Source organism: Pelobates fuscus, chromosome 5, assembly GCF_036172605.1.
Source record: "Pelobates fuscus isolate aPelFus1 chromosome 5, aPelFus1.pri, whole genome shotgun sequence".
In the NCBI taxonomy this organism is placed as follows: Eukaryota; Metazoa; Chordata; class Amphibia; order Anura; family Pelobatidae; genus Pelobates; species Pelobates fuscus.
In genome coordinates, this window is record NC_086321.1 from 4,767,465 (window position 1) to 4,790,148 (window position 22,684).

Genomic DNA, 22,684 nt, shown 5'->3' on the forward strand with positions numbered 1-22,684 from the left:
ATAGACATGTCACATATCCCCAGATAGCTCAGGTCTGAGTGCACATTATTAGGTGAATGGCACTCAGACCACACGAATACAGTTTAATCGCCATGGAGCCAAAGTCTTTAATCACACGAATAGGCTCCATGGCATGGCTATCTGGGTTAACACATATTCACATAGAACAAAATACCGAATGAACGGCTGTTCGGCTACATCCCCACGAATAGGAACCAGGAGACGGACTGCTCAGCGTTGTTCGTGCAACTAAGTGTCCGTTTTTAGTTCCATAGAATCTTTGCCGAACACCGCTGGTCATTCGCACAATTAAAATGGCCGCCGCCTCGTGGTCGGCAACCGAACAAAGACCACCCTGGATTCGTCAATTAAGCTGCGGTTAACCGCAGTTTCAGGGGGGGTAAATTGACAGCACACTCCAGCTCCCAGGTGGTCGCGCATTCGCTAGTTTGTTCGGTAGATAAAATCTACCGAACACCCCGGCAGAAAAGGCACGAATAAGCCTTTCTGCAGGGAAAATAAGTATTTTACAGTCTGGTCCATAGTCCAAAGGTAGCAGGCAGGGCAACCAGGCTCCTCCAATGCAATGTGGCGAGATTGGTCTCGTCACAAACATGAATATAACAGACAAGAGGTAGAGAAAGCCCTGCTCTAACTACGATCTACAAGGAAGGGATAAAGAGAAGAGATATAACTGCATGTCAGAGTGCATAGGGATTGATGGATCAGATGCCTGGGTTGAAATAAACCAGTAAAGGTGGTAAGTGAAACAATTGAACAGAGAGAGAGTGAACTGAGCTATGGAGGCAAGGGAAGTGATGATGGCAGTGACATGAGCGAAGCGTCACTCAGGAAGATGGTAAACTTTCATAATGTGGTGAGTTTTAAGTGACTTTTTAAGGTACTGGAGACTGATGGCACAGGGTAGCAAATTCCAAAGGAACAGGCAGCCCTTTGAAAAGTTCTGCAAATGAGTGTTGGCAATGCGGTAATCAACATGTGTCAGAAGAAGGTAAATTGCAGTGCGAGGGTAACAAAAAGGAGTATATTTGTTGAGTAATGTAGTGAGGAGTTGAGTTAGTGAGGGCTTTGTAGGTTAGTGTCAGTAGTTTGAATTGAATTCGGAAGGGTACAAGAAGCCTTTTAATATCTCTGAACTTTAGGTGGTAGGCCTCTGAGGTAATCGCATACCTAGCTAGAATGGACTGTTTCACCTTGGCATAGTCTGTACTGTCCTCGTCTGGTACGGCACGGGATGCCTCTGCTGCGCGACCAGATCATTTCCCTGCCAGTAGGGGTACCCGATCCTCCGCACTGATATTGTGCAAATGGCATAACCTCTCAAAATCTTGCAGGTAGTCATCTACCTCACCATCCACTTCCGAATAACTCTTAAAAGCTTGGTAGGGAATTTTAGCTTTCCCTGGAAGGATGTTAACAGGCGTCGTGGCTCTTTCTCCTGTTTGCTGGTTCATCTGCGACCTCCGAAGCATGATGTATTCCTGCACATCTGCAAAAATCCTGTCAGCCATCTGTTCAGATGGTGCTGTTGGAAGTAGAGCCACCCTGCTCCTATATTCCTTTGCAAATTAAGTTGGCTCCTCCTCCCTTAGAGGTGCTGCAGCAGCTGCGGCTCTGTCTCCTTCCATTAGCTCTGCGATTAATATAGCCCTTGTCTTGTTGCTGGCTGTAACGGACCGTTTCACTTACAAGAGGATAAAACCCAGTTTAGGCGATAATCCCCTTTCCAGATGCACAGGCAGCTACTGCAAACACCATTCTCCCGACTGGAGACACACGAACACTGAATCCGAGAAACCTTTAAATTCTCCCAAGCATATGAATACTGTAGACAGTTGAATAGGAACCATACGAATAGGTTTGCACTCCTAGCAGTCAAACTGGAACAGCATGCAATAAATCCTCCCCCAATAATGAGACGACACTTCACTTTGAGGGTTAAACAGGAACTCTGGACTGGCTCATCCAGCCTGGCTTTTATTTCCAACTCACACATACAGGCCACACCCAGGGGGAGGCATAAAAGAACCAATGACATAGATGTTACCTCCCACACATCCCCTCCCCTTAGTGTGACACATAATCCCATTATGCATACAGTGTAAAATATACTTTTACACAACTTTCATAACTTTAAAACCATACATCACATTCACATAAAAATACATATCCACAATCAATCCATTCAGGGGAACAACATATTAAAAAATGGATGAATCCGACCAGGGGTTCAAAAGTTACTAAAAGTATCTTTTGTTCCTTTCTGGCTGGCAGAAAAACATCCCCACAATGCACCCTGGTTTCCTCCCTTCTGCCCTGGAGTTAATTGGAGAAGTAATCCAATTACCCAGGACTAAAGGCAGACTCCATTAACCACATGGTTGCAAAACAACATAAAACACTTTAAAATACATAGTCACATTTACACATAACACACAGACATTTCACCTATCCCCAGATAGCTGGGATCTGCGCGCACAAAACTACCAAATAGCGCGCAGATCCTACTCACACAGTACAATTGCCATGGAGCTAAAGTCTTTCCCATAGTCTTTCATTATATGAATAGGCTCCATGGTATGGCTATCTGGGGTATCACATTCCCATAAAGTCTGGTCCATAGTCCAAAGGCAAGAGGCGGGCAATCAGCCCCCTCCAAGGACACGTGGCGAGGTCGGTTTCGCCACACTGGCTATTGCTCCCCTTGCCTCCAGTAACTCCTTCAAAGTACTTTGCTTTAAAAGTGCATAATTCGTGCCCATTCACCGGCCGTTCGTGAGTTTCCACATGTTCCCGGGTTCCGGTTTCAACCGAATGAGTAACCTCACAAATTGCTGCTTCTTTTGCTCTATTCGTTAGAATTTCTGCCGAAAGTTGCTTTGCTGGGTAGTTGAAATCCTGTCGCTTGCCACCAATTATAGCGGAGAGGTAGTATAATCCACAAGGTCTCCGCTGGTAGACAGGAAAAGCAGGCAATAATCCAGGTAGCGTTATAGAATCCTTCCCTCCCAAGAACTAGACGACACATAGGCTGGGAGTCAACTGAGCTTTATTCACAGGCTTCCAGTATTTATGGGATTCCCCATGCAAGGGGTTTCCCTACAGACATTCCAGGGGTTGTACAGTAGGGGACTACATGGGGAACTGAATAACCTGGGCATTTCTCCCATCAGGCACCGCTGCACGAGAGGGATACTTCCACTAGATTATACAGTTAAGTGGATTATCCCCTCGTGCAGCAAAACCGACAATTTACATTAAAAATCATAACTCTTACATTATTCAGTACATCTAAACGAATAGACGATCGGTAGATAGCTGGGGTCTGAGCACACCTTTCGTGAGAGTACCGCTCAGATCCCAGCTGAAATAACCGAATGCCGTACCAAATATACTTTACACTTAAGTTCCCTTCAAACTACCGATTGAACCGAGGGAACCACATTACCGAAAGACCGGGCTCCTGAACGGTATGGAAGTCCAGCAGTATTCGTGCCATCGAGTAGCCGATTTTAGTTCCAGGCGCTCGACGACCAAATACCGCTGGACGAACAAAGGATCCAAAATGGCCGACCGCCGCGTGGTCGGTAGTCAAACGACGGCCACCCTAAATCCTCTTAAATACCGATTGCAACATTGTTGCAATCCTTAATGAGGGCCACACGACCTCCTGTGTGTGGTCTCCCTTCGGTAGTTTGGTTGTTTCACGAACAGTGATGAAATTCACTGTTCGTGAAACGATTTGCAGGGAGGCTGGCGGCTTTTCTTGCCGCCAGCATACGAATACCAGCATATGAATACTATTACTTATTTGAACCACATTACAACCACTTGGTTCTTAAAGGCATACATATGCAATAACATAATACATACACGAAGGACAATATACAGTGGCTGTGTTTGCCACAGTCACCATTCGATAAGATGAGCCTGATATGCAATAATTTTACTCAGCAGCTCTTTGCCACCACTAGCAACCAGCACGATAACAAGCAGCCACTGCTACGTAAAGAGTAGTGATGAGACTGCAACCGAGCCCTGAGGTAACTTTCCACTGTTTAATAAGTTTAGTTCTGGAATAATAAATAATAACTAGAAATGCTACAATTTTTGGGGAAACTGTGTGAAGTGTTCTTGCTTCCACCAGTAGTCTACAACTGGAGTGGGCGGAGTAACTGTTATTATTTATTTATATAGCACATTTAATTGCAACATTGTTGCCCAAAGTGCTTCACAGTAACATTAAAACATACATTTATAAAAACATTAGCAGGTGTACAAAAGGCCCTGTCTATGACATCACTTGCTGCTCCAGCCTGGCACAGGTCAGAGTATTTTGACGGTTGCCATCTTTAAACTGTCATATTTTAAAAACTATAAATCCTACAGCGAAGAGCTTTATATTGTGAGAATCACAAGGCCCAGATCTACATTTGGATGCATAGTATATCTCTGAAATATTAAAAATGAAGGCACAGTCGCAGTTTAGAAATTGCCCTTCAAATTTGAGCTGGCTAGAGTGGAATTTCAATGAAGGTCAATGGACGGCGTGAGTTGCAAACAAATTGTCATATTGTGAAAACTATCAGGACTATGGCTTAGCCGTGGACATTGCTAGTGGCAGCAGACCGAACGTTTTGATATACGATTTGTGTAGGTGGGCTTGAAAATGAGGGAGTTGGCAGTTTAGAAATTATGTCCTGATTTTTCAGCTTTTGTCAGCTCCCACTCTAATTTTGAACATTCTGCCATTCATTCCTATGGGATCAATTTCGCCACAATAATGACGATATTTCGTGAACCATTCGGCGAAACGTTCCACAAAGTAATAGCACACCGATCAGGAACAATCCGCACGTTTCGGTATATTACTGTCTATGTAGTGTAAAAATTGTGGGAGGAGTTAGGGTGGTAAATTTGGCTATAATAAGAATAATAATATATATGTGAGATAATAGTAAGTGGTCTTGCAATGCAAGAACACTTAATAATTGCGGTCTGTCATTTCCTCACATCGCAGCACGTTTAGTAATTCTCGTTTTACTCCTGCAGACGCAGTTCAGAAGTTGCAGAACTGGCTGGTTCCTGGACTTTTCACAATCTGTCTGATTCTCCTCGTTACGATAATCTCCATCAGCGTGACGTGCGCACCCAATGGTAAGACGTCCATCATAATATTATGTTTAATGCGGCATTCATTATTTTCACCAACCTTTTAGCACCAGTTTAACATGAGAGACCTGTTATTTAATATAAAGGGAACCTGTCACTTCTGGAAACTGGTCCATTGAATATCCCCTATAATTAGTGTGAAACTTTATAACTAACCCTAATATTACTCCATTTGTCTTTAAAATTTGGATTACAAATGAAGCCAATGACATCACAACCCAGTCCAGTCCTGGCACCACCAGGGCACACACTGCATTGTGGGAGAGAAACAGAAGCAGTAATGTATAAAGAACGTGGTATTCACTAACCCCGGTTTGTGTGAATGTGTCATTTTCTGTTTCAAACTGTTACTCTGCTTTTTCCATAATGCACCAAAATAACCTGTTTTTCCTCACACTTTTTATTCATATTTTGTATTTTTTAACTTAATTTTTTTTCTGGTGATTTTACCATTCTTTTAATTTAAAATAAGATTAATGGGGGGGCGGAGCCTGACTGGGAACTGTAATGGCCGCTGTAACGGCTACCCAGGTAGTGAGAGGGTATCAGCCGTTGGAGACGTCCTTTGCCCTGCAAGCTGCTGTGGAGAAGTAAAGCTGGCGTAATCCCATCCACGATATCCAAAGCGAGAGTCAGGTTCAGCTGTAAAAAGGAGCAGAATAATATTCCCAAATAATCCCCTTCCAAGAATGAGACAAGGCTACGTTTTGAAGGGTCAAGAAGAACTGAGGACTGGAATACCCAGCCTGCTTTTTATTACAGTTGCATACAATAAGAACACACCCAGGGGGAGGCATTAAATCACCAATCATGTACAGGTTACAACCCACACATCCCCTCCCCTCAGATAAACAGTTAACATAATTAACGTGTACAGTAATTTACACAAGTTTTGGATGTACCCCAAAAACAGCTTTAAGTCCAGATAGCCCTCGTCCAGGGGACCAACATATCTAAAAATCAGTCTATTGGGACAAATGGTTCGGGAGTTATAAGGTTCCAAAGTTTTGACCGACCGCACAGACCAACTAGCCGAAAATAGTTCCATAAGTTTTGGCCTTGCGGTCGGTCTCCGTTCGTACGGTGAAAAGACATGAAATTCGTGCCATCCAGTCGAATCTCAGTGGTCGCTTGAATCCCCATAGTTTGTTAAGTCTTTCTACCGAACAGCAGGGCGTTCGGTAGTTGTGGCACGAATCCCTGGTGCTATGGAGGTCTCAGCGGTGTTCGCCTAGTAGCGTAGCCGATTTTAGTTCCAGACGATGGCTGGCAAACACCGCTGTTCGTGCGCAAGATGGCCGCGAACACGTGCAAAGTCCCAAAATGGCGGCCACCTATACTTTACACAGTGGATTCGTGCAAACCATATGAATGGAGGAAATGGAACGAATAGAGGATATAAACTGCAATTCCCTTGATTATTTCAACAGACACCAGGAACTTGTAAGGATCCGTTACAGCCGCATATCGCGCTAGCTCCCACCGCCGGGCACAACAAACAGCCACGATACCAGCCACAAATGGTGCACGGAACCCCCAGTGACACAGCACACATCCTGGAACCCCACAGCCATCCGCGGACATGTGGGGGCCGGAAAAAGCACGAACAGACGCCACCTGTGGCCCCTCTGTTCCGGCAACCACGAGGTCAGACGCCATCTTCCCCACAACGGCAGGAAGACTCTGCCTCCGACTCAGACCGCAGTGAGGCAGCAGGCTCATCCTCCATGCCGATCACTAAGAGGGATCTTCAAATACTGCTGTGTGAAGCTGCAGCTGACATAAAGAAGCACATGGCAGCAGAACTTGAAAAACAGCTACACAGCCTGAAAACCGAATTAGCTGATCTGGGAGAGAGAACAGGACAGGTGAAGCAGAGGGCTGATGAGCTCCTAGAAAACCTCAACACACACCAAGCTGAGCTCACCACACTGAGAAACAAAGTGGAGGAACTAGAGACAGGTATGGAAGACCTAAATAATCGCTCTAGGCGCAACAACATAAGAATCAGGGGCCTCCCTGAAACTGTCACACCTGATATGCTGCTCTCCACGCTGCGAGAATTGTTCCTCACAATCCTCCCAGACGCAACGCCACAAGACCTAGCCATGGACCGAGCGCACAGAGCCCTAAATCCCCCTAGCCAAAACCAAATGGCGCCCCGAGATGTAATAGTACGCCTTCACTACTTTACCATTAAAGAAGCCATCATGGCGGCCACACGCAAAACCCCGCCAAAATTTGACGCCATCACTCTCCAGTTTTACCAAGATGTCTCACCCATCACATTAACGAAACGCAGGGAGCTCAAACCCATCACCAGCGCACTGGCACAGGCAAACATACCATACCGGTGGGGACACCCATTCAAGCTACTAGTCCGCAAGCATGACAGTACCCACGTCCTTCAAGACACCTCAAAAATGGCGCACTTTGCACTAGGCATCAGCCTACCCGAAGCACAAGCACACTCCAGAAATCCAGTGGACAACGCCAGACCACAAAGGTTGCCCCTCTGGGAAAAACTACGGACACCCCGGAACCGACCACCCAAGCGCCAGCAGCAAACATCGTCGCAGACTCGCGACCGGGACACCTGAACAGCATGGGACCAGTACATTATGGACTCAACCACTCACAGGCAGAGACTTGAAGGGACTGACAATTTTGATCACCTTTGAGTGCTGGAACGCACACCACTATATCCTTTTACGATACGATTTTGGCGCTACTTAAGCCATGGCTTACTAAGGTTTAATGGGACACAAAACAGACACTGGGACACTAATACAGGGCGCTGAAAAGGAGGGAGGGGATACACGGGGTGGGAAGGGCGAGGGGGAGACAATAGGGGGGTATGCTCTACTGCAGATATGCACAAAATGAGAAAGGGACCCCCTAACGGTTTCCCCATGAAACACCAAACCCAAAGCAGCCACGCCCACAGCACATACCCACTGGACCCGACAGAGAGGGCCTAGAGCGAACCCAACCCGAGTATTAATGATACTCAGGACTTCAGGTGGGTAGTAGTAGAAAAAATATGCTTTTATTGATAAAAGGTGAATAATCACCATCAATAAAATATATTAAAATAAATAAAACAACGGTATGGTCCTACGCGTTTCGTTCTGTAAAGAACTTCCTCAGGGACCGTGTATAGAAATAAAACAATATACAATTATGACAGATTAGAAATACATCCTATTCCCACCCTCCCAAAAGTCCTCTTTAAATAGGGCTACTCCCTATGTCCATTGGTGGTTCCAGGGGTGGTACCCGGAGTCCATCGCTTGATTGGTCCTGTAGATGGATAGTACAGCTGTTTCCCATTCTCCTACTGTTGCTGGCAATCAAATTTGGCGCATTCGGTTAACCGAAACCGGAAGTGTAGATCGTATTGCACTTCCGCGTTCCATATGCGTTCCACGTGCGTTCCACGTGCGTTCCACCTGTGGTTAGTGTGCGTTCCACCTTCATTCTGTTGTATTTTCATAGTATAATCAAAGAAATCAACAGACAACAACGCATTCTATCTACTGAAAGGAAAAAAGATGTTAGTAACTTCATTTGCAGTCTATTCATTTTATAATTTGAATCATAATGAATTACCCTCCTTGGGCTGTCTATAACCAGTGAAGCAACATATTTAAAAAAGTGAAATGTGTATAGCAGACACATACCTTTATACTGTGGATAATACATTCTTTCAGAGACATGTATTGCATTAGTTCAATGTGTGATGTGCAAATTGTGATAGATATTATATATTATATATCACTAATGTGATGTGTATTGAAAAAATCTAAAATAAACATAAATGAATATGCAATGTTTCTATAAGTAATTTCCAATATTAAATGGAATAACATTTCCATTTAGTTAATTATGATATGAACATATTAAACCTTTTCTTTCATTAGTGGTTACAAAATATTAAGAGAGAATCAAATATTCCCAAGTAGTGTATTTAAATACTATAGAGCCTTCATATTCCATGGAAGTCCCACGGTTGTATATACTCAATATAATGAATATGTCAATTATATATAATTGCATAAAATCCCACTAATACGAAATTATATATATATAAATGAAAATAATTATGTGAAGACAGAAAATTATATAAACCATATAAACCCTAATCCAAAAAGCATACTAAATCAATCCCTATGTTGAGGCCTTGTGGCTCTAGGGTATTCAACTTATGTATCCAGAAGGTTTCCCTCTGTGATAATTTTTGAACTTATCTCCTCCTCGCCAGAATGGAGACACTCTTTCAATACCTATGAATTTAAACTCCTTAAAAGAAAATGATGGACAGTTAGAACAGTGAGCTGGAACTGAATGGGTTGTTAGTTTTTTCTTAATGTTATTTAGGTTTTCTAGTATTCTAACCTTCAGGATCCTTTTCGTGCGTCCCACATACTGTTTGCCACACGGACACTGTAGCAGATAAACCACAAAGTCCGTGTGGCAACTAATCTCAGATTTCACCTTAAAAACCTCCCCCGAGATATTGCTGTAAAAGACCTTAGTTTTGAACAGTGATGTGGTGGTGCAAGCCTTACACATTCCACATCCCTTGAATAAACCAGAAATGGAAGACAGATTGGTGTTCCTATGTTTAATAGCATAACTAGGGGCCAGTAGATTCTTAAGATTGTTATTATTTTTATAGATCACCAGCGGGCGGTCAGATATAGAACCTCTCAAAACTGGGTCCTGCAGCAGAATGGGCCAAAATTCTTGTAGGCTCTTTTTAATTTTATGGTGGTCAGTATTATACTGGGTTATGAAAGACGATTTAAAGTTGTATTTTTCTTGGTCGAATTATATCGATCCTCTAACAGGGAGTTACGTTTTAATGAACCAATGGAACGGATTTCTTTATCCAATGAGTTTTTATTGTAACCCCTATCGATGAGTTTTTTCTTTATGTGTAGTGATTGGGCCTTAAAATCCCCAAAGTTAGAACAATTTCGTCTTACACGTGTGAACTGGCTTCTAGCTATGCCCCGTAGCCATGGTTTATGATGGCAGCTTTGTTGGTGTACAAAACCATTGCCATCCGTCGGTTTGAAAAAACATCTTGTTTGTATTTGATCTTGGTCACAAAAAAGGACAAGGTCCAAAAAATGGATTTCGTGTTTGTTCCATTCTGGGGTGAAAACCAGATTGTACTGGTTCTCATTAAGATAACAAACAAAATTCTGAAAATCAACCGAAGACCCCTTCCAAATAATAATAACATCATCGATATATCGCCGCCATAGGACCAGGCTCTCCCTCCAGCCATGCCCAGACCACACAAATAGCTCTTCCCATCTTCTCATGTAGGTGTTGGCATAGCTGGGGGCGAACCTGGTACCCATGGCGATCCCCGTGATCTGTAAATGATAATCTCCATTAAAGAAAAAATAATTGTGATCCAAAATAAATTGAACCGAAGAAAAAATAAACTCCCTGTGATCTACCGATAATGTGCTGTCTTGAGACATGTAATAATCAACTTATTCCAGGCCCAAGGAATGGCTAATTATGGTATACAGAGAGGTCACATCTAGTGTGGCCCAACTGTATTCCGACTTCCATTCAATACTTTCAAGCTCCTGTAAGAAAGATTTTGTATCACGCACATAGGACGGTGCTCCCTGTGCATACTTCTGCAAGATAGAGTCCACATAAGCGGATAAATACCGTAATACCGTAATTAGCCATTCCTTGGGCCTGGAATAAGTTGATTATCACTGGTAAAAATAAATAATTGAAATGGGTATATATTTGTTTTTTGTTAAGTTGCCTAATAATTATGCACAGTAATAGTCACCTGCACACACAGATATCCCCCTAAAATAGCTATAACTAAAAACAAACTAAAAACTACTTCCAAAAATATTCAGCTTTGATATTAATGAGTTTTTTGGGTTCATTGAGAACATGGTTGTTGTTCAATAATAAAATTAATCCTCAAAAATACAACTTGCCTAATAATTCTGCACTCCCTGTACTGATGTCAAACATGTCACATCATGCAATAAATGTGTATACCACTGTTGCAAAATACTTCTGAAAAATAAAGAATGTTTAAAAAAATAAAATAAGATTAATGATTATTGTTAATGAGGAAAAAAGGACACATTCTCAATTTTAAGGATTTTTATCCATGAAAGCTGCTTAACAGTTACAGAAAACCAGCTGTGATGCAAGAGAAGCTGTAATAAATAATTCTGCACATTTTTTGTACATAACCTTTCGTTTTCGCATTGCTGACTGACAGGTGCACAGGGAGGGTTTATACAAATAACTGGCAGGGAGTAAAGATGGAGGGAGATTTATTTTGAGAAATAAATATGAATTTCAACAATTTTTGTTTTACATGACACATTTATTACATCTGAAGATAAGTAAACTGTGTATTAGAAATCCTGACATGTGACAGTAGCCTTTAATAAAACTGCAATAACTTTAATAATTGTTATAATAAGGACAGTGGGATGGTCGTCACCATCACCAAGAGCTTAAGATGGACAATTTGATTAGGTATCTGGGTGATTCCTATGTTTAGGTCCCCCTGTGTCCATTGTGGGTGCAGGGTGTGACAGATCCATCTGTCTTAATGTTATAATGCTGGTTCGTCTGTTTCTTTTATACATTCGTGGAATTACCTGCCCGTACGTCCCTGTTCGTTTATTTGAAAATACCAAATAAAACTACCGAACAGCCGGCCACCCAGAAGAGAAGTGTGCTGCTGGTTAACCTATTGGCCTCAATTAGAACATTGTGGTTAACCGCAGGCACCTCTTAATTGAACCGTATGCTGGGTGGTCATCATTCGTATGTCGACCACGAGGCGGCGGCCATTTTAAAAAATACGAATGAACAGCGGTGTTCGACGATGAACTTATGGAACTAAAAATGGACACTTTTTCTACCGAACACCGCTGAAACTGCCGACCTCCCTTCTTAGCATTGGGCATACGAACGCCGGTCCGTTCGGTACTTTGGATTATACAAATGGACGTAACTCAGATAGCCATCCAATGGAGTCATTCGTATACCGAAAGAACAGTGTGAAAGACTTTGACTCCATGGCGATTGAACTGTGTACATTGGATCTGAGCGCTATTCGGTATTAATGTGCGCTCAGATCTAGGCTATCTGGGGATACGTTGCACGAATGGAATGTATTCGGTAGTTTTATAGTTATAGATTTTATATGTAATTTCTATGCACCATGTAAAATGGCGGTTTGCCTCTATCCCTGGAGATAATCGGATTTCTTCCCAATTATCTCCAGGATAGAGAGGAGGGGTTACTTGTACAAAGGGGAGGGCTGAGCCACTATGATTGGCTAATGTATCATCCCTAGGGGAGTGTCCACCAGTTGGGAGACCTGCATAAATACCGGACAGGTAGCCCTCATTAAAGCCAGTTCTTGTTTTACCCTCAATACGGAGCTTGGTTTCGTGATTGGGGGGATTTACTACATGCGGCTAGAGACTGATCTCTGGGAACATAAGCTGCTTGGATGTTATATTGGTTTGCCTGTTAGCCGCGATTAGGGAGGATGCCGTTCGGGAGTTGGAGTATTACTAAGTATGTTGTTCGGGAGATAGACGCACTTCCATGGTTCTAATACAGGAGTTTGAGCTCTAATGTGGTCGTGCCTGCATGTCTGAAAGGGGGCAACTCTACTAAACTGCGATTTCACTCCGCTATGCGGGGAGTGTCTTAACACAGGGTGTGTGTATAAAATGTTATTGTGCTCTGCTGTATTGCTTGCTTGAAATCAACTAGAGCGCCCTCTGTTGGTATCAGGGATCTAGCAACCACTGTATGTACTACCTGGGAAAACGAAGAGGAGCAGTAACAAAATCTATATTTTTATGTTTCCTGCAGTCTCACTGCTATATTCTCTTCTATTTAGGAGTTAAATCATTTTGTTTATACAACCCTAGCAAGGATCAATAATTTGCATATTCGGGTATGTGACGAGACCAGTCTCGCCGCTGTGCATTGGAGGAGCCTGGTTGCCCACCTGCTGCCTTTAGACTATGGCCCCACATTGAAACGCTTGATTTTCCCCTGCAAAGACACGAAAACCGGGTAATTTAGTACTTGCCCTATTTGAACAGTGAACATAGCTATGCCATGGAGCCCATTCGTATAACGAAAGACTATATGAAAGACTTTGGCTCCATGGCAATTGAACTGTATGTATGTGATCTGAGCATCATTCAGTAATAATGTGCGCTCAGATCTAAGCTATCTGGGGATATGTTGAATGTACCTGTTTTATGCAATGGCTGCACAGTTATATATTTTTATGTATTTTATTGTCTTTTGCTGCCATGTGTTTAATGGGGTTTTTCCTCTCTCCTTGGAGATAATTGGATTACTTCCCAATTATCTCCAGGATAGAGGACTCTGTGGAACTGGTTTTGGGCAGAAAAGCCATGCTTCATTTGGTCACAAAGGACTTTTATCTAACGTTTGACCCACTGGACCAATTTGTTTGACATATGTTTGTATATGGAGTATGCGGATTCTGAAAATGTAAGTTTTATGTGCATGTGATGCATACTTTTAAAGTTATAATTAATGTGGGAAAACTGTAATTCTCTGCCTGTGATAATTACATTACCTATTGTGTAAGGTAATTGTATCACAGGCAGAGGGGATGATTTTGTGTGGGAGTGTCTGAGTGTATTGTACGTGTTTATTGGTTGTTTTACAAAACCCTGTAGGTGGTACTTAAAGCCCTCCTGCAGAGAGTATAGCTGTTTAGCTGGTACAAACAAACACAAGTCGAGACTGAGGGAAGGGTGTGTGACGGTATAATCCTGTGTCCCGTCAATCATTCCCTTATTCCCAGAAATTAAAATCGGCAAGTAATCCACAGAGTAAAATATCACTGGTATCGCTGAATAATCCACACATGATCCAAAGCTTAATGCTGGAACAAGAGTGGTTTAATGGGAACAAGGGTGCTCAATTTATGCACCACAAAACTCCTCCTCTAGGCCAGGCTAGATAATTGAGTTTAAGCAACATACTAAACTCAATTATCTACTGGTCAGAAAAGTTAACCACTTTCACAATTTTTTTAAATATATACTTTATACATAATAAAATATAACCATATCCCTGGGTAGTTGAGGATGATGTGAGCAACATATCCAAATTTCGTGAAAATTCGTTCGGTAGTTTTTGAGTAACACCGTGTGGAAGTTTTGACTGGCTCGCTACGAGGTTGTATCCGACTCAGAGTCCCATAGAATCAGTAACCAGAGCCGGTCTCCGTTCAGATGGATTTGCACAAAAACCGCCATAGATACAGTAAAGGTGATTCATGGAGAATGCACCTCTCGTTTGGACGGTTTGAAACTCCCAAACGCCGTTCTTCTGCTGTATGTGTTAGTAGTTCATACGGGACTTCCATGGGGACCGGGTGTTCGTACGAGTGCCATGCCGAAAACAGTTTCAGGCACTCGACGACCAAGTCCCGCTGGCCGCGTTCGGGAGTTTAAGATGGCCGCCGTCCATTGTTCTCACCACGTGTTCGTATGCCGAAATGGTGGCCACCTAGGAGCATTCAATTAACTTGCGGTTTTCGTGAGTTACACATAGTTCCATGTTCTTAATTGATACCCAGGGTGGTCTTCGTTTGGTAAAACAAATATTTTACCGAACAACAGAAATTAACAAACTGAATCCAGCGAACAAAATAGCAGAGAAAATAGCAGGGAGTGGAAATAGCCGAACGGGCTGAGGGAAATTCTTCACAGGGTGTAAAGGAACTGGTATATTATGGCCAGGTTGCCTGCTTATATACACAGTCCCCCCCCCAGCAGGGGTCTCCCATAAATATCTGTGCCTGGGAGATAATTGCGTTAAATACCGGTGAGTTAATTATCTCCCAGGAACAGAAAGGCATAAAACATACCCCAAAACATCATAAAAATATATCATATCCCTACAAAAAAAAACATCTTCAAATAGCCCTGATCTGAGCAACCATGTTCTCCAAATAGCGCTCAGATCCATGCAGTGTGGGGGAAACACCACCGTGTTAAGGTTCTGACCAGCTGCACACATGGTCCTATGCCCAAAATAGTTTCTGGCCATTTGGTGCTTTTGCCGGTCAACTTTCGGGAGCTCCTGCAGCCGCAATACAGGGCTCTCCATCTGAATCTCAGGTAGCGTTTGAGCCCCTTAGTCTCAGACACCTTCCCTCCAAAAAGCGTTCTCCTGGTGGGTTAAAAGTTGTTCAAAATCCCGGACCATGTTGTCCCGAATTTGCACAGTCACCTCACGTCAAAAATAGTTCCATAACATTCGTGGCTAAGTCCCACTGAGGTGACAAGTCCTCATGCCGAATTTAGATCCATGACAATTGCAGCTAAGTAGCGCTGAGGACAATTTGTGGGTTTCTTCGTATGAATGGCTGCCAGGGAGCTAGTGTTCAGTTCCATTTGAATGAAGAGAAAGTGACCAGGGGCACACAAGTAGAGTTGCTAATGGTGGCTGGGGAGATTTAACTCCCCAACAGGGATATAGTAGTATACGGCCCATAGTCCTTGGGTAGGAGGCTAGCTAGCATGTGGCAGAGGCACGTTTGCCACACTGGCCAATCAGCATATCCAAATACAGATGCATTAAATTAATGCATCTCTATGGGGAATGTTCAGCACCTCCATGCAAAGAATGTTGTGCTGCACTGACCCAGGAAGCACCTCTAGTGGCTGAGTCACTGCCACTGGAGGTGTCCCTATAGAGCAATGTAAACACTGCCTTTTCTGAACAGAATATTGAATTATTAAAAAGGACACTGCAGGGATATATTAAAAGCTTGCAGGGATATATTATAGTCACCACAACAACTACATTACGCTGTAGTCGTTTTGGTGACTATAGTATCCTTTTAATAATTCAATCTTCCATTTTTCACCCATGTTCTAACACCAGTAACCTCTATCACAATTTGTCTATATTCATAAGATATTGAACCATACATGGGAGGTTTGGCAAAGTGGGCAGGGAACAATTGACCAAACAAACAAATGGCAAGGGGGATGTGGGTTGCAACCTCGTAGCTCTCTTTTGTTGATGATTAATATTGTTTTTGTCTTTTGTTGATTAATAAGGAGGTGTAGGTGCAAATCGGATATCTGCTGGCAAGGTTCTGCATGAGTGAGGCAGCTAGCAGGAATTGTGTAGGTCTTTTAATCCCACCACTGTGTAGGCTTGTCCAGGGGCTGGTGGCCTGCAGTGTCAATGGTCTCTTGACCTGGAGTGGTGGGCTGGGATATTCCCTAGGACCATGCAAGTATCTGAGGCAGTATAGGGTGACAGACTACAATATGATTACAAATTACAGGTTTATAAAACAATCTGACTGTCACTAGTGACAATGGAATAAAATCAGTCTGTGTCATTGGTCAGTTATACTGCTCTGGTCAAACATATGACAGTTGCGATAAGTGATGTCACATCTGTCCACTCCCTCTTACTGTAGCACTGTCCCTGTTATTCATCAATGTCAAATGCCCTCTGCAAGTCTGCATAGATTTGCAAAAACCACCTGGATCCATCTGGATGCATTCGGACTACTAAATCCGGACCTTTTCACAAGATTTAACATTCTTTAGATTTAGCAATGCTGACTCAGAGCCAGAATATGGTGCCAATTACAGCCTTGTCCATATCCGAATGATATAATAATCTGAAAACGTAAAATACAGATTGTTAGAATCCAGACTTTTATTTTACATTTCTGAGCTATTTGTCTGCAGACAAAGCTAGCAGGCAGGAATAACAACACTTGGCAATGTGGAGGTTAATTATGTGGACCCTTGACAGTGCTTGCTAGCCAATCACCACCATAATAATATTAAATTAATACATATTGCCCCAATATAAGGTCTTATCCTCCTTACTAAATGATGACTAGTATAACTGAATATTATAAGTTGCTCACTCTGACAGGACATACTGGAATGGTAACAGAATGTAAAAATAATGTCTGCATTAAGCATAATGTCCACACACAGTAAGCACAGTTAGACATCTATACTGCAGCTATAGTAATCTCCGTAAGGCTAATATCATGCTAAATTAGATATGAGATTATTAATTGACTCCTTGCCCTGCCTAGCTGTAGGAATGGTATGATCCTTTGAATTTCCTTTACTGTTTGGAAGGAGGGAGAAGCTGTAATTTTCAGTCCGTTTGTAGACCTTAAATAGGTCGAATAAGTTTCTGACAGAGAAATTAATTCCTCTATAAGCCAATAATAATTCCTGGAGTAGAAATATAGCTAAAAGAAGCTTTATAGGCAAAGTAAAATTATGTATGCCTGCTTTGATGCAATAACAGGGTAAATGACAGGAGAAATATTTAATATTGAGAGAAATCATTATTAATAATTGCACAAAATGCTATAAAAACACTAAATAAAAGTAAAAATCACCATTAATGACATTGAAAGTAAAATAATGTGAATAATGTAAATGCTAGGACATGGATGTTTCTCATTTCTCATTTGTCATTGTTTCAAGGTGGAAATTACACAACATCAAATAGTGGCAGTTCAGGTTCTGGAGACCAATCAGGTACGGTATACATGGCTTTCTGCTAATACTGACTGCATGATCAATACTAGATACTTGTCATAAAGCACCTGGCCGATAATGCCAGCACTGGGTCTGTGTAGCAAATGTCACAGGTGGAGGGGAAAACACAACAAAACATGAGATTATTTCTCATCGACTGGAGCAGGTCAGTATGGTGGGACTCGATCTTTACACGTCACCTTTATCATCACTGGTTGGTTGACAGCTTTTATTGAGAGAATACCAGTGTATTTAGATTTGCAAATGGGATATTATAAATTGTAACGGACCGTTTCACTCACAAGGGGATAAAAAACGTTTAGGCGATAATCCCCTTTCCCATAGACCCACAGCTACTGCAAGCACCAATCTCCCGAACTGTAAACTGTACAAATCTTCCAACTCCCGAAATGGAAACACACGAACCCTGGAATAGCTGAACAGGAAAAGCATATAATCCGCTTACACTCCTGGCAGTCAGCATACAATCCAATTCCCCCAATAACGAGACGACACATCGTTTTGAGGGTCAAGCAGAATCTGAGGTGCTGGCACACCCAGCCTGTTTTTTATTGCAGTTGTTACAAATACAGGTCCGCCCACAGGGAGGCATAAAACAACCAATCACATCACAGTTACATCCCACATATTCCCTCCCCTTATCCTGAGAGGAAACTCAATTATACATACAGTTAAAACATACTTTTTACCCAACTTTCATAACTCTAAAACCATACATCACATTCACATAAAAATACATATCCACAATCAATCCATTCAGGGGAACAACATATTAAAAAATTGCATGAATCAGACCAGGGTTTCAAAAGTTATTAAAGTATATTTTAAAACCCCTGCCAGCATGGCTTTCCGGCTCAGACCGGTTTCACAGAGCCCTCTCTCCTGGAGACAAGGTAGAAGTAATTTAATTACCTCCCAGGACAGAGACAGACTCCATTGAGCACATGGGGACACAAAGACAGTAAAACACTTTAAAATACATAAAGTCACCTTTTACACATAACACACAGACATTTCACATATCCCAAGATAGCTGGGATCTGAGCGCACAAAACTACCGAATAGCGCGCAGATCCTATTCACACAGTTCAATTGCCATGGAGCCGAAGTATTTAACTACACGAATGGGCTCCATGGCATAGCTATCTGGGTTAACACATTCACATAAAGTCGGGTCCATAGTCCAAAGGCAAGAGGCGGGCAAGCAGCCCCCTCCAAGAACACGTGGCGAGGTCGGTTTCGCCACATAAATATTTATGGATTCATTTATCATTCTGTGCATGATTATAGATATGATATTGTGGCAGACCACCGTAGTATCGCTGCCAAAGATTCCCTTACCCATAGTATTATAGCTCCTTCCAGACAAAATAGTGATTATACGGGATGTGCATGGGCAAAAAATTTGGTTCGGAAATTGGGGTAAGTAAAAAAATTTGTCTGCTTCGGCAATTCGGACCAATGGCACTCGGTTCGGCACTTCTGAACTCTGGTAATTCGGATTTCTGCAATTCAGACATTCGTAAGAATCCAAATGTCCGAATTGCATGAAACGAATTGCACATGTCTAAAAATTACGTGAATGATGACAGGAATCTTGACCACTAAGCTAATTCATTCTGTGCAATGACGTAATATCCTGTACACCTCACATCGTGATTGCCAGCGGACCCTGAAGGACATGTGAGGGAGCTGTGATGCAAGAGCACAGTATGTACTTTGCTCCCTCGCTGGCCGGCATGGGATGTTTGTCCTATGCAGTCTCACGCAGTCTCTACTGCTCATGACTGCATCAGACCAACATCCTTAGCCAATTATATGAATATAAATATCCTGTACGCGTCACATCGTGGCTGCCAGCGGACCCTGAAGGACATGTGAGGGAGCTGTGCTGCAAGAGCACAGTAAGTACTTTGCTCCCTCGCTGGCTGGCATGGGATGTTTGTCCCATGCAGTCTCACGCAGTCTCTATTGCTCATGACTGCATCAGACCAACAATTCTTATTATATAGGAGGTTTTGGTGGCAGTCCAGGCACTGGTAGCCCTACAGATGTGTAAGTGGTTGAAGTGGCAATCCTGGCACTAGGAGTCCTATAGATGTCTAAGTGGTTGTGGTGGCAGTCCTGGCATTAGGATCACTACAGATGTGCAAGTTGTTGTGGTGGCAAACCTGGCACTGGGAGCCCTACAGATGTGTAAGTGGTTGTGTTGGCAGTCCGAGCAGTGGGAGGCAGGAGCCCTATAGATGTGCAAGTAGTTGTGGTTGCAATTCTGGCACTGGGAGCCCTATAGACGTGTAAGTGGTTGTGGTGGCAATTATCTCCCGAATCCAGAGAGTACAACACATAAACACCCCAAAAACAAGATAAAAACATACAGAAGGGGGGCGGAGCTAACCAGCAACCTGAACGGTCGCACGCTGCATGAGCTCCTGTAATGCAGGGCCAAAAATTTACAATTCTAAAGAAATTGCCTGCTGGAAACTACCCACAAGTAAGCTACCTGCACGGGTGAAGCAATCGAAGTCATGTCGACACTAAGCATGCCACCCAACTCAACCGGGTACCGCGGCAACTACATGAGGCCTAGCGGAGGCACGGGGGTAGGACGGCCTCCTTCCCGCCAGATGCTTCCCGCACTGTACAAGCGACATACACTCACCCCCCCCGAGGACCGATGGGGGTTATCAGGGTCTCCGCCGGACGGGGTACCCCGAGCACCGCAACAAGCGACAGGCAAGATAGACTCCCAACATGAAGCAGGGCAAAGGGCCACCAAGATGGCGGATCACTCTGACACGAGGGTGTCGGACAAGCGATGGCAACAGCATGCTAAAATGGAAACTATAGACCACGCAAAAGACTCGATCACATTAATTTTCGACGACTTTTGGGCCAAGTTAGAGGCACACTTACAGCCCGACACACCGAACCGAAACCCGCCCGCAAAGGTCAGAGCCGTCGGCAGAAAGAAGATGGGGGATACTCACCAGGGCAACTCGATGGTCCCTACTCTAAACCCCCACGTCACGGACCCCCCCGGACCGGGAACAACACTGGGCATGACCCAGAGGTGCCAGCCACACCGGCGGAGAGTGATAAGGCGACTACGTAAGCAACCGGACAAACACCGCCGTTCCACCCCAATAGGGGCGACCCTGGGCCGCATAGGCTCCCAGGCTCGTGGCCTACGAGCACCAGCTCCCACAAGGTTTCAGGGCAAGGGAGGACCCCCATCCGCGACACAGCAAAGCGCTACTTGGCGGAGACAGACCCCAGGCGCAATACCCGAGCCAAGGCTGCATCCGACACTCAGCAGCCACCAGGCCCGCTGCAGCAGCACAGCACTCTGGACGCACACCAAAGGAGGGCATCCTACCGAGCACGGCATCTGCAGAGCCAACCACCCGCATGGACCGAGCATACAGAGGAGCCTCAGCCCAACGACGCCTCACCTGATCATGCTGGACCAGACTGGAGAAAGGTACTTGGCACAGGCCAGCAGGAGGGAGACAGGGGACACCTGTGCGGGACTCACATGGCAAATCTCAGTCTGGCCCCAACGGGGAATTGGCTGACTATACAGAACAGCGGAGGACTCTCCCATCCCTTACAGGCAGCTCCAAGGGCACCCGTAATGGACTTAATACGTTTTTTTTTTTAACCTTCCTTTATTACTACCACGCCACCGCGTCTATAGATGATAGACTTACCACTACATACTGAACGAGGTGCATCGCACTTGCCTACTCATGTGACTTTACTTAGGTTTTACGTTAATCCTTAAGCTCTTGCTTTCCTTTTATTTTCTTCTATTTGAATTTGCTAGATTTCATCAATACTAATTCACAGTACAAAGAGTACACAATCATATCACCTACTTTGTCATTCGGATTGTACAGTGTACATCTCACCCTATTATTTGTTATGCATTATTATCTGCTATAGCTTATTGCGACTAGTCAGGCTAGTAAGATTTATTTACTTTCATTACACCCTTCTCGTATGCATTAGAAAATCGTTATTGTTATAAACAGTATTTGTGCACCCCATACATCAGCTACACACTGAGATGCAGGACCATAATGTTCTCAGCAAATCGAACAGCAATGTCACAAATATGCTAAAGCAACGCTTAGTTAATTCTGACGCTACAACGCTAACACACTGTAGCTCCAGACTACAGTAGCTTCCCAAAGTAAATGTAGCCTGCTTAGACTAAACCTGCAGCAAGACGAGTCTTGTATAATCAATAGAAATGTCGTTGTATCTTTAAGCGATATAACCTGCAAGATACCCCTAAAACCTTTAACCCCTTAAGGACACATGACATGTGTGACATGTCATGATTCCATTTTATTCCAGAAGTTTGGTCCTTAAGGGGTTAAAGAGTGCATGTTCCTACATATGTATAACTAGTCTAAGAATATATTACTATTTTGTTTTAACATGACTTAGCTCCTACCTAGCATATATCATGCTTCAAGCGATACATTACTTTTCTTTAAACTCGTAATCACTCAGATCATATTTTAAGATCCACAGTTAAGATTGTTTTATCGTACCTATACAAGGTGCAAGCTACCGTTAAACCTGTTTTATCATGCCTATACAAGGTGCAAGCTACCGCCATGCGACATTTACAACACACAAGCCTTGATTCTCCTGACTTATAACTGTCAGAATCCAAATGATCTGGTACTCAACATTATCATAAGTCTTATCGTATGCTTAAAAAATATAAAAAGAGGCAGTCCCTCATGGGAGATGTTGTACTGTATAGATGTGACCCTAAGCTGTATGAAAATCGTACCTCCTATCTTTGTTCTGTACCCCATTTAACAATTGCCTCA

The 22,684-nt window shown here is 43.3% G+C and overlaps 1 protein-coding gene across 1 annotated transcript in view; it reads left to right on the top strand.

Annotated features, from left to right (window-relative positions):
• The window catches only part of LOC134610520 (uncharacterized), a 60,058-nt gene that overhangs the window by 34,694 nt on the left and 2,680 nt on the right, over nucleotides 1-22,684 (top strand). Inside the window, exons 5-6 of the mRNA XM_063453487.1 lie at nucleotides 5,074-5,178; nucleotides 17,757-17,810. Coding sequence (XP_063309557.1) covers nucleotides 5,074-5,178; nucleotides 17,757-17,810 — 159 coding nt within the window. The remainder of the gene's footprint in view (nucleotides 1-5,073; nucleotides 5,179-17,756; nucleotides 17,811-22,684) is intronic.